Below are 12,982 nucleotides of genomic sequence, written 5' to 3'. Positions count from 1 at the left end.
ATGAAAGTCCCACGGAAGGAGGAGAATTTCTTTAAAGGGGCAATAGCTGTAGTTAAAAATCAAAACTCAGCCTTTTCTAAACCAGATAAGCTTCAAGTTTTAAAACTTGAAACACTGACTAGGTATGGGGCCACAATACGTTGTGAAAGACATTTTTACAATAAAACATCAACAGGGCCTGGGAAGACAGTCAGCCAAGTACACAGCAAGCGTGAGGACCTGAGCTGGATTTCCAGAACGCCAGGAAAAAAAGCCAAGTGTAGTGACGCACACTTCTAATCCCAGCACCAGGAAACAGAGACAGGTGGCTGTCTGGAGCTCACTGGAAGCCTATGTGGTGAGTTCCAGGTACTAATACATACATACATACATACATGTCAAGGTGAGGAGTGCCTGAGGAACAGCACTCAGGGATGTCTCTGCACATTTTAATTTAGGTGTATTTAGTTTGGCTCAGGCTTCAAATCATTAAACTTAGCTCTTAGTTTTAAAGATTAAATAAATAGTTAACTATTTTCTAGACCCAATAGACAATATATTTTGAAGGGGAAATATGTAACTGCACAATGGATGCCTGACAGGGCCCCCAAGCAACTTAAAAACAACCACAACAGGCAATCTCTTCTTAGACTCTACAACCATTAGCATATACGTGTGTGGGCTTTTATTAATTCTTTGACAATTTCATACAATGTGTATTGACCACATCCATCCCTCTCTCTCATAGACACATGCATTTGCCACTGTAACCTGAAGAGTAGATGGTTTATGTAGTTATTTCTTTCTTGGTCTCATTCCACCAAAATGCAAACTCCTTTCGGCCTGGAGTGCTAAACCATTCTTGACCTAGGTAGGCATGGCCACTGGGCTCATCTCTAACCCTGTCATCTAAGTGGAAGTGGTATGTGTCACTCAAGGCAGACATTGAAGAAACATGCCCACCTTCTCCTATCTACGGCTGTATGTTCTACAGGCCGAGGGAACCAAGTGCCAGAGAAATGTCCGGGCTACCCAAGTCAAGACCACCTGCAGCTAGGACTACAGCAACAGGCCACAAATTCCTACTGTGTTATGCAGCTGAGGATGTGTGTTAGTTGCCATAGTGCAGAAACTAACAGTGATTATCCTACAGGCAGATCTGCTGCTTCCCACTTAAGTAACTTCTTGATTTGGAAGATCTACTCATCCTTCAAAAAAAAAAAAAAGTAAAGAGGAAAAAAAAACTATGAAAACAGATTGTTTATATTGCAGAAAGCAGTCTGTTTATTCTACCCATCAGTCTTTTGCCTGACAACTGGCTACTGTTGCTCTTTTTGTTTACTGTGTGCTCAGATGAATTTTAATATAAATCCTCGCTATAACCACATAACAAATGAAGCAAATTCCCAAATCACTCAGGTTCCAGGCACACTATTCAGGATCACTTCTCATCCAGTGTTGAGGTCACAGAAGCAGACACTTAAAAGGGGGTTAAAACAGCCCCTTTGCTTCTTTACTATACACAAGGACCCACTAAGCATGAAAAGAGTAATCATTTTCACTTGACCTTGGAACACTGCACCATCTCACCCAAGCTAGACTTCCAGCAGAACCTTGACACTTCAATGGCTGCATCTTGACATCGCTCAATTCTAACAGATGTCACATGTCTACACCACAGGCTCCCCCATGTGCGACTGCCAAGTGGGAACAGCAGCATGTGGGGAGTGGTGCTAGTTCAAGCCCCATCTTCTCAGCATTTTCTGCAGCTAGCTATCCATGTTCTCACAGACAATGAGAAAGATGGCAAAGAGGAAGACTGCCTTCCAAAAGAATGCTGAGAATCTTACCAATACCTTCCTCTGGGGCCAGCAGGATGGCACAGCAGATAAAGGCACTTGCTACCTGTGTTCAGTCCCCAGAATTCAAATGATGGAGGAAGAGAACCGACTCCCACAATTTGTCCTCTGGCCTCCACAAATATGTGTGCACACACAATACTGTTTTAATTTTTTTTTAAAGGATTCTACATATGAGACTCAAGGAAGACTCAGAATCGCCCAGGCTTTCGGCCCAATGAAATGTGTATGGCAAGTGAGCCTTGCTATTATCTGTATCTGCACTTCATGACTTTTATTACTGGCCTGCTTAAAAAGTTAGTTTTAGGTAATTTGTCTTTGTTCTTTTCTCCATAGCCCTGATATTTGTAGTTTGTGGTTTTCCAGAATGAAAATCGTAATGGTGTTCAAATAACGACCCCTGACTTATTTCAAAACTCCAAAGAAACTTCTGAGTCAACGGAGTATTTCACTGCCTTTGAGTGTCAGATGTCTCCACAGCAACATTCATAATTTTAAGCACACTATAGGGTCACAGCAATTATTTGATTATTATATAATCTACATTTTCATCGACCCCATTCCAGATTTTAAAAAACCTCAGCTACTGTTTAAATACCTAAGTTCTATTAAAATCATCTACAGAGGCTGGAGAGATGGTTCAGTGCTAAAGAGCACTGACTGCTCTTGCTGAAGACCTGAGGTTCAGTTCCCTGCACCACACGGTGAATTACAACCATCCATAACTCCTGTTCCCAGGGACCTGGCGCCCTCTTCTGGCCTCTGCAGAAGTACACATACATACATACATACATGGAAAACATTCATACACAAGAAATATCAATTAATAAATCTCTGTAAAAATTGCTAAAACCATCCACAGAGTCCCTTTCATAAGTCTTACCTCAATAAACCTAATCTGCCTAGAGCTTAAGTTTACAAAACAACCCTAAGTGACCTACAATGTTTTTCTTTCTCCTTGAGAACTACTCTTGTAAACACTGTGTGAATTCAAGATGACGCAACTGAGTTCTCACCCCCTTTAGAACAGTTGGGGAACTTGCTAGAAACCTAGATTTTCAGGATACTTAGAGTCTTTCTTTTCTTTGACGATTTACCTAATTTTTTTCTTTCCTTCTTTTTTCTTTTTGCCAAGTATAGTGGCACATGCCTTTACTCAATCACTCAGAAAGCATAGGGAGATGGCTCTCCATTGAGTTTGAGACCAGCCTGGTCTACATAGTGAGCTGCAAGCTAGCCAAGGTTACATAGTAAGGTTTATCTCAAAAAAAAAAAAAAAATCACTTTATATGCATAGGTGTTTTGTTTGCACGTATGTTGGGAGCCACCTGACATGGGTTCTGGAAACTCAACTCAGGTCCTTTGGAAAAGCAGCAAATGCTCTTTTAAGAGTTGAGCCATCTCTCCAGTCCCTAATATTTTAAGATTCCTGGGGCCATCCCAACCCCAGAACTCATAGACCAAAATCTCTTGTGATGGATCTGAGTATCTGACTTTGGAGTGAGCTGTGAGCCTGATGCACAGTTCAGGCTGGCAAGTGAGCACTTTGTAACCTTGTGGCATTTCCACCAGATTAACGGAGAATAAATAGAGAAAGCTTGTAGATGGAACTCCAGGTATGAATGGTAGCCCAGAGAGAGTCAACCCTGACATAAGCCTCTTGGAGTTGTGGATTTATAGGGCTGGAAGCCATCTACCCTGAGAAGAGAGTTGTACAGATTGCTGAAAATGTTCTCAAGACAAGAACCTCAGCTCTGTGTCACATCTGATGGCATCATCAGCTACAAGACTTGAAACTCTGCCCCAATGCCAATGGGATCTAATGCATTAGACTAAAAGAGCAGGGTGTCAGAGAATCTCACTCATCTACCAAGTGGCCCCAGAGCATCAGGGGCACCACAAGTCCAATTCTGACTAGTCAGGAGAGCAAACTCGCAGAGGGAAGCAAAGTCACTGAGGATGCCACACCAGCTCACATGGCCTTCACACAGGGAAAAGAACGCCGTGGGGGAGAAAAGTTGAGATGTTGCCAAAACTTCCCTCCACTAGTGACCAGTGGCAAAGGTTACATAACCCCTCCAACCCCACTCCATCTGTAAAATGGGTGCAAATTTTAAATTACATGATACATGTATAAAACAGAACTTGATGTATTTCCCACAGTCCTTAGGGATTTCCCAGTTTCTCTTGCCCTCTCATTACCATTCCATAGTCTCATGAGTTACTTCTAGTAAGTGTTCACTCCAGCTGACAGCAAGTGTCCCACACCCACCCCTTCCAACCCTACCCAGGAACTGGGGCAGTGCAAAGCACACTTTAGCTCCCTTTACTTGTCCCTCCAAAATGAGCACGAAGCCTAAACTCTTTTTTATGACAACACTCACTGGGCACCCTCCAAAGGCAGAGCCAAATGCAAAGGCCAAAATGCTATGGCAAGTCCAGCATGGCCACAGACATGCAAACTCAGTCACACAATTCCGAGTGCCAGAGCCTCCAAGAAAATGGGCTCACTTTCTAATAATGGCTCACTGTACTCAAGTGAAGTCTGGATTGACTCTTCGTTATGACTGACTCACACACCCATTACCCCTGGGAAAGCACCTGAAAAATAGTGCCCACAAAGCTACACAGTAAGCTACACTTTCACCAATTAGTGTCAGGAAAGCTTGCACGAAATAGGCCTCAATCACACTCTAATGCTCCTCAGAGGCAGGTTCACCATACCAAATCACTACAAACACAGCTTTTGCTGGTTAGTTTTATGTTAACTTGACATAAGCTATAGTCATGTGAGAGAAGGGAACCTCGAATGAGAAAATGCCTCCATAACATAAGGCTGCAGGCAAGCCTGTAGGGCATTTTCTTAATTAGTGATGTGGGAAGGCCCAGATGGTTGTGGGTGGTGCCATCCCTGTGCTGTGGTCCTAGATGCTATAAGAAAAGCAGGCTGAGTAAGCCGGTAAGCAGCATTCTCCATGGCTTCTTCATTACCTCCTGCCTCCCGGTTCCCATCCAGTGTGAGTTCCTGCCTTGGCTTCCCTCAAGAGACTGTCATTCAGGGTATGTGAGCCTTTCCTTCCCAGGTTGCTTTTGGTCATGATGTTTCATCACAGCAATAGAAACCCAACTAAGACACAGCTATTCTTCCTTGCTCCAAGTTGGACTCAGCATGACAGAGATGTCAAGCACGTGCCATCTTGACAGGAAAGACAAGGAGAGCGCTCCACTACATCACGGGAAGCATGTTCTTAAACAGGTGCCACATTCTCTCCAAGCAGACTCCTAAAATTTTACACTTTAAAACATGCGGAAAGAAGAAGGCAGAGAAACAAGTATTCAGTGTTTAATGGGATTAGTTTTGACAATGTACAACTTCACTGATATCTTTTCTTAGAAATATGGCCCACATCCAATGATGGATTTCCTAACCTTAACCTGAATGCCGTGTAACCACATGAAATAGCACAATTTGGGTCACAAATATGATAAAGGAAACCAACAGAACGCCAAAGACCTGCAGTAAAGAACTGAGTCAATGTATGCTTATACATGTTGACAAGCAACTACTTGCCAAGAGGTAGAAACAAGAAAAGAGTGAAAACCTTTCTCACAGGCTCTTCCGTATGAATGATTTCAATGCAAACAACATGCCTAGCAGGTATTAATGAGCAGACTTTGTTCTCGGAGCATTTCAAGCAAAGTCAGTCCAAAAATAAAAAATGAAAATCCTTCCTCAGTAAATACTGCTTTTGAAATGTAGCAACAGAGATGAAACAGCTTTGCTGAATTATCCTATCTTCCAATATTGTAACTCTCTGAGTTATGTAAAGATTAAAATCCAATCTGAAAGTTTGACATACTAAACACACAGGCATCCTCCATAATTTCTTCCCAGTGAAGACTGAAAAGTTAATTGAAGGTGGGAGAAAATACAACACCCCATTTCAATTTTAAAAGCTTAATCTAAACTTCTCAGTTTGTCCCAAAATCTAGACTTCAACTTTGCACAAACACAATTAAGTTTGGCTAAATGAGTCATTGGTGGGTGGCGGGGTGGGGGTTATCCTGACAAAAAATACTGACACTTAACTCTAACTTCATTGGTCCCAAAAGCTTACTTCCAACTGATGGAATGGGTCACATTAGATTTAATTCTCTCAGAAAATTGAACGTAACACAAACATCCTCATTGCCCATATTCACACATGAGACTAGAAGACAGCAATTTCAGTCTGTTCCAACAGAAGCTAGTTGTCAAATACATGCTGTAAAATCCCTACTAAGAGAGTTCAAGATCACTCGCATACCCACTTTTTGACCCTCTCCCCTAACTGTTCATACCAGCCTCCAAATTATATCTGAACAATTATATCCCCAATACTGATTCAGCATGAATTATTTAGGGAAGGGGTTAAAATGTTAAATTTAAGATTTATTTTGACCGTGTTATTTGACCAGCTATGCTCATAACTAAAAATTTTACTCTCCTGTTCCTAACTTTTTATCAGCAGGAAACAAATTACCTGCAAAGACAACTAGAGTAATGGTCACTGGGCTGAACCAGGAAAATCAAGACCCAGGCTCACTTTTTCATGAATCTGCACATCAACTCTGTAGGACAATGTGTTAATTCCATCTCATGCTTTCTCAGATGTTCTGATGAGTCAGAATAGAGAGCTGAAGAAAACATTCAAAACACAAACTTTCTTCCATCTAACCCAAGTTATCAGCTGAGGTGCTGAGGCCTAAAATCTACTTCGCATAGAAGATAGTCTAGACCAGTCTCCTCAGGAAATGTACCAAAAGGATTCATCCCTGTGTAGGCTTTACTAGAAAAATGGTTCCCCTTGTAAATGCTGTCACTGACAAAGTCATTGGTTCCAGAACACACTGAAGCTGATTTAAGTCGGAGGGCACAGGGTGACTAAGGTTTCAACAGTTTCTTGATGTAGCCAGTCAGGCAATGAGGTAGACGGTGAGGTAAACAGTGAATGTAATCAGTCAGGCCGTCACTGAAGTAAACAGTGAGGTAGATGAAAGGCAGTCGGTAGACAGTGAGATAATCAGTAGACATTAAAGTAGACAGTGAGATGGTCAGTGAGAACAGCCATGGTAATCAGTGAGGTAGAGAGCGAGCTAGTCAGCAGACAGTGAACGTAATCAGTTTGGTAAGGCAGTCTAGTGAGGTATTCAATAAGCAGACAGACTGAGACAGCAGACAGTGAGATAGTGAGGTAAACAACTCGGCAGTCAGTTAGGTAAGCAGTGAAGGTAATCAGTGAGGTAAACAATGAGGTAGACAATGAAGATAACGAGGTTAACAGAGAAGGTAGTGAGATGATGATGCAACCAGTGAGGCAATCAGTTAGTGAAGTAGTCAGACAGACAGTGAAGAAATCTAGTTGGTGAGCTGGTGAGGTAGACAGGCAGGGGGAAAAGTAGATAGTGAGGTAGCCAGTGGGGTAGCCAGTGAGGTAGCCTGTCAGTGAGGTAGTCAGTGAGAGTAAAGCCAGTGGGATAATCAGTGAGGCAGACCAGAAAGGTAGTCAATGAGACAGTGATGTAAACAGTGAGGTAGTCAGGCGGTGGGGTAGTCAATGAGGGTAGACAGTGAGGTAGACAATGAAGGCAGTCAGTGAGGTGAAGAGTTAAGGGAGTCAGTGAGGCAGAGATGTAAACAGTGAAGCAATCAGTCAGTGACTTGGACAGAAGGTAGACAATTAACGAGGCAGTCGGTGGGGTAGCCAGTCAGGTACTCTACGTGGTTAGGCAGGGAGGTAGACAGTTAAGGTTCCTTGGCAAGTGGTTTTGAGGGATCCACCTGACGCACTAGGACTTTACAGAACGGGGGGGGGGGGGGGGGGGTTGGCCAAAAGGAGCCTTGAGGCCAAGCTTGCATCTTGGATGTAAACAGAAATCACACATAGGCCTGGCCATTAAAAACAGAATAGGTGCCCAAATGGCTCAGTGATTTTCCAGAGGTGAGAGTTAACATCAAACGCTTGCTGCCATTAGATACCATCTCATTTTTCCCCTGTCACTGGAAAAGGGCACATCTATTTCAGAAAAAAAAAAAAAAGTCATTTTTCCTTCAAGGAGGGCAGAGGTGTGGAGCCGTTCGCAGGGGCTGGGGTTGCAGGAGGAGGAGGGGCATGAAGGAGTGCTTTAAGGAGAGGCCCCACACCGGCCACTGCAGAGAGAAAACGGGAGGTGGGGGAGAAAAGAAATGTCTCTCAGGGAAGGGGGGGGGGCGGCAGGGCCGAGTGCAACCGGCTGGAGGAAGCCAGGTCGACCCCCTCCAGGATGCGAGCCAGAGTGCAGAGAGCGAGCGCCGGTTACCTTGGGACACCGGAGGGGGGGAAAGGGGCACCCAGGATGGAGGTCTGCAGAGAAGAGGGAGGGCAGAGGCAGGGTCTCCTCCAAGTACGACCCAGGGAAAGAGATGGGCAAACAGAGGGATCTGAGGCCTCCCCGGGGCCAAAAGGCGTGGCCAGGCATCCTATTGACCGTCGCGAGACGCTAGGACAGCGCGCGGCTACCCTGCTCAGCCCAGCCCGTCCAAGGGGCCCGCGCGCGGCCGCAGCCCCCCGCCCCCCACCCCGCAGTGCTCTTACCTCCACACCTGCCCCATCTGCAGCAGGTGGATGACCGACTGCCAGATCCACACGGAGAGGCGGCACAGACGCTGCGCCCCCGGGGTGGCCGAGCCCCCCGCACCCGGGCCGCCGCGGGCCGCGCCGTGGCCGTAGCCGGCCCCCATCATTGGGGGTCCCCGGCTGCTGAGCCCCTCCACGGCGCCCAGCCCGCCGCCCGTGTAGTCCTGCACGAACCAGCGGAAGCTCAGGCTCTGCACCAGCAGCGACGGCACCAGCACGAAGAACAGGGTCAGCCCGAAGCAGCCGTAGTCCCCCTTGCGGTAGTAGTCGAGGGCCAGCCACAGGTCGGTACCCACGTCCCCGAAGAACACCAGCAGCGCTAGCACGATCCACAGGCAGTCGAGCCACGGCCGCTCCACCTGCGGCGACGCGGGCTGCGGTCGGCCGGCCGAGGGCGTCGGGGGGTGGCGGCCGGCGGCCCCGGGCGGCTGCAGAGGCTGGTCCCCCCCGTCGGCGGCGGCGGCGCTGCGGCGCGGCTTCTTGCCCAGCAGCGAGCGCAGGCAGGCGGAGCGGCAGCCCCAGTAGCACGAGGAGGTGTTGCAGCAGTGGCAGATGTGCAGCGAGCTGCTCTCGCCGGGCTCGCTGCCGTCGCCGCCGCCGCAGCCGCCTCCCCCGGGCTCCCCGTCCTCCTCGCCGCTGCCCACCGCCTCGTCCAGGTTGTGCAGCTGGGCGAAGCCCACCCCCACGCCACCGCCATCGGATTTCGCCGCCATCTTGACTCTCTTCCCAGCTCCGGAGGTTGGGGGGGGAGGGACGGGTGGGGGGAGAAGGCAGGGACCGGGGAGGGGGGGAACGAATGGAGAGGAAGGGGGGCGGGGAGGAAGCGGGGGAGCAGACGAACGGGGGGGAGTGGGCCAGGGAACCCCCTCCGCTTCCGGGCGGGTGGCGTCACTTCCGGGCGAGCCCCCCAATCGCACGGCGCCCGCAGCCTCCTGGCCCTACCCTGCCGGCCAAGATGGCCGCCCTCCTGTGCCTCAGCTGCTGGGCGGGGGACCGGGGGGTTCTCCCCGCCAGGGCTCCCCTTCCCCTCTTCCGTTGACCCCGAAACCCATCAGGTTGACCCCTCGGCGTTTCAGAATCCCGCTGGGCTGAGTGAGGCGGTCCAAAGTGTTCTCTGGAGGAGGCAGTGCCAGACGTTTTGGGGTCCCCTTCCTCTGCGTCGCAGCTCTCAGCTTTGCTCTGGGAGGAACGCCCCCTAACACCCGGCCGGCTTCTGGCGGAGGGGCGGGACCTCTGAGGGAAGGGGCGGAGCTAGTGCAAAGCAGGTGATTACTTGTCACTTCCGGGAGATAGGATGACCTCATTGTGTAGTTAGACACCCCCCCCCCCCCATCAAAATGACTGTGTCTCACCTCTTGGGCTGTTTGGTTTTGTTTTTTTTTTTCTCTTACCTCCGTGTTATTTTCTTATCTTCAGGGGCTCTAAAAAAAAATTACATAAGTCAGCATAGATTCCACAAACTTACTGATTCACACTTTAGGCACCTCTCATCTGTATTGACCTCCTGATTTTCCTGGCACTTGATAACTTTCCCATCTTTTGTAATAAAGTTTCCAACATTCCCTCAAGAAAATTCTAGGAAAAAAATCTAGCTAGAAATCAGCCTGGTTGCCTCTCTCATGTTGTAGCAAGAACTGAATGGGCATCTTGTGACCTTGAATGTTTTCTGCACAATCAAACATTTCCACCAAACCTTTTATTTTTAGTGTAATTTTAAAACTCCCCAAAGACCTTAATTTGAAAAAAAGAGCTTAAGCTGTATGTATCAATTATTTGTTCAGACAGTTTCAATGTGTGAAACTTGTCTTTGAGAGTTTTTGGGGAGGTGCTAAGGCTCTGTTAGTAAACATGGCTTCAAGTGAGTGAAATTTTTGTTAATGTGCTATATCATTAAAATAGGTGCGCAGTATACTATGTAAGCTTGGCTTACAAATGGCACAAGCGAGGCAGCACTGAATGGATTTGAATTACAATGCTCTTTCAGTGGAAGACACAGCAAACTGCTTGCTTCTTACTGATGAGTTGAAAGGAGGATTTTGAAGAGAAAAAGTGAAAAGAAAGCACCGGGGTTTTTCTCATCAACCTCTGTAGATTTTTTTAACCCACTTTCCGTGAAGTCTAATAACGGCAATAACTTCTTTTAGGATGCTAAGAAGACAAATAGGCAACATGTTTATAGCATTGAGGTTCTGTAGAAAAAAATTACTTTGACAACTTTAGTAGTTGCTTTGATGCATATGACATTTAACAGTGTTGGAGCTCCTCAAGTTTTGAGAATGACTGTAAAAGATGAGACTACTCCATTGTGAAACACAAGTTTTCCTGAGTATATATGCCAAAATAAACCCTATAAAGACTGGAGAGGATTTTACTTACACATTAGAGAAAGTGATTCTAAAATCTACCTTTGGAAAGAAACCACATATCTGCATCTTTTATTTCTTACTATAGTTTAATCATTTTGCCTTCTTGGGTAATAAAACAGAACTAACAGGTAAAAATTATTTCTGCATATAGATGAGAGACTGCTTCTTTACTGGATTTGAAATAATAACACCTTAAAGGCGTGTGTTGAATACAGTTGCTCAAACTTGGATTCTAGTTTCATTAAGTTGGTAACATGAATTAACAAGATAATCTCTTTAAACCTCGGTTTTCACCTTTATATCATGGGAATAATACTTCCTTCTTTGAAAATGTGCTCAGTAACAATCTATTCAAAGCTCTCAACATGATACCACATAGGTACTAGACAATAAATAAATGGTAACTGTCTGTGTTATTGTTGCCATTACTACTACTGTTATGTTTGCATCATGCCAGCATATATCTACTTAAACTCCATGAAATAGATTTAGTGGCTCTAATAAAAGAAATCATTTTGAAATACTTCCAGGAAATGAGTGCAATTAATTTGTACTTTTAAATATATTTTCTTTATTTAAACTGTGGAGCTATGAAATAAGATACAAAAGCAGGCAGTAATAGCATATTTATGATTCTTATTTCTCTGTACCCTGAAAGAACAGAATCCACTAGTGAAATTAGCTAAGTAAATTACACTCACTGAGGCTGACAAAAGAGACTATGAACCAAAAAGTGTCACAATTGAAATTTCAAGTAGACATATAAGATTCAGTCTTTTCAAGTGATTTCAACTTTGTAATTGCTGGCTCAACAATTTTATTATTCTGTCTTTTTTGGAAGGGGAGAATATATTCTCCAATCGAGAGGGTTCTAAAACTACAGTCAGTTATGATGATAATAAACCTACCACAGAGACTTACTGAAAGATCAACTCAAGGCCTCATGCATGCTAAGCATGTGCTTTACCATCCACTTTCACCTAGTTAATCTTTCCTGTTCTAGTCAGCCTTTTCTTGACAGCTTGGCTTTGAGATGGCCTTGTGCTAAGTGGCCACTCAGGCCTACTAAAGCACCTTTGTTAGAGTGCTAGTGTGGCTTTTTCCTAATCTTTTTTTTTTTTTTTAACCTTTGCTTTCTGTAATTCAGTCAGTTAAGGATTTGACCCTATGTTTCTACTACTATGTAAAATGAAAAGCTAAAAAGCACAGCGTGTTACAATTACATATAAATTAATTCTAAACACATTCAAAGAGCTTTTATGGGTATGGTAAGGTGGTTTTACCGTATGGAAGTTGTGACATAAATCCTGTTTGGAAGCCCTTGGAGTTTCCTTCTTAATTCCTTGCGATTTTCAGAAAAGCAAAGAAGAAAGTTGGTGTTGAACCCTACTGTATATTAAACACCCTCCCAGATCGTTCCTTTTAGATCTTACAGCAGTCCCAAAAGGCTCAGGAGTTCCTTCTCCATCATAAACAGCTCTGCTAAATGACTTCTCCTGAGTCACACCCTGTGCCATCCACTCTACCACCATCCTGGTCCAACCCACTAGTGCCACCCCAAAGGATGCCGTGTTAGTTATAGGAAGGACCCTGTCACAGTGCAGTGATGACACACATCTAAGAGACAGAACACTTGAATTCCAATATGGGGATGACCGTCAGCAAAACCTCCTTGAGAGACTTCTGCATATGGTCCTCACATGGTTTTGAGCCTATGTAAGCTTCCTAACAGTAAGTGTGCATCCCTGTTATCATTCCCTTGCCTTCTACAGTAAGTGTGCATCCCTGTTATCATTCCCTTGCCTTCTACAGTAAGTGTGCATCCCTGTTATCATTCCCTTGCCTTCCACAGTAAGTGTGCATCCCCGTTATCATTCCCTTGCCTTCTACAGTAAGTGTGCATCCCCGTTATCATTCCCTTGCCTTCTACAGTAAGTGTGCATCCCCGTTATCATTGCCTTGCCTTCTAAGTAAGTATGCATCCCCCTTATCATTCCCTTGCCTTCTACAGTAAGTGTGCATCCCCGTTATCATTCCCTTGCCTTCTACAGTAAGTGTGCATCCCCGTTATCATTCCCTTGCCTTCTAAGTAAGTGTGCATCCCCGTTATCATTCCCTTGCC

At 45.4% G+C, this 12,982-nt stretch overlaps 1 protein-coding gene and 1 long non-coding RNA gene across 2 annotated transcripts in view; one reads left to right on the top strand and one right to left on the bottom strand.

The window, feature by feature from the left end:
* Positions 1-9,746, bottom strand: part of Xkr6 (XK related 6) — a 256,506-nt gene extending 246,760 nt beyond the window's left edge. The window contains exon 1 of the mRNA XM_015989382.3: positions 8,453-9,746. Within this exon, the coding sequence (XP_015844868.3) occupies positions 8,453-9,207 (755 nt within the window). The 5' untranslated portion in view covers positions 9,208-9,746. The remainder of the gene's footprint in view (positions 1-8,452) is intronic.
* Positions 8,641-12,982, top strand: part of LOC143267410 (uncharacterized) — a 35,569-nt gene continuing 31,227 nt past the window's right edge. The window contains exon 1 of the long non-coding RNA XR_013042484.1: positions 8,641-8,778. This is a non-coding gene — a long non-coding RNA (uncharacterized LOC143267410). The remainder of the gene's footprint in view (positions 8,779-12,982) is intronic.

The sequence above is a fragment of the Peromyscus maniculatus genome, chromosome 9 (genome assembly GCF_049852395.1).
Source record: "Peromyscus maniculatus bairdii isolate BWxNUB_F1_BW_parent chromosome 9, HU_Pman_BW_mat_3.1, whole genome shotgun sequence".
Taxonomy (NCBI): Eukaryota; Metazoa; Chordata; class Mammalia; order Rodentia; family Cricetidae; genus Peromyscus; species Peromyscus maniculatus.
This window is presented reverse-complemented; position numbering and strand designations above follow the sequence as displayed.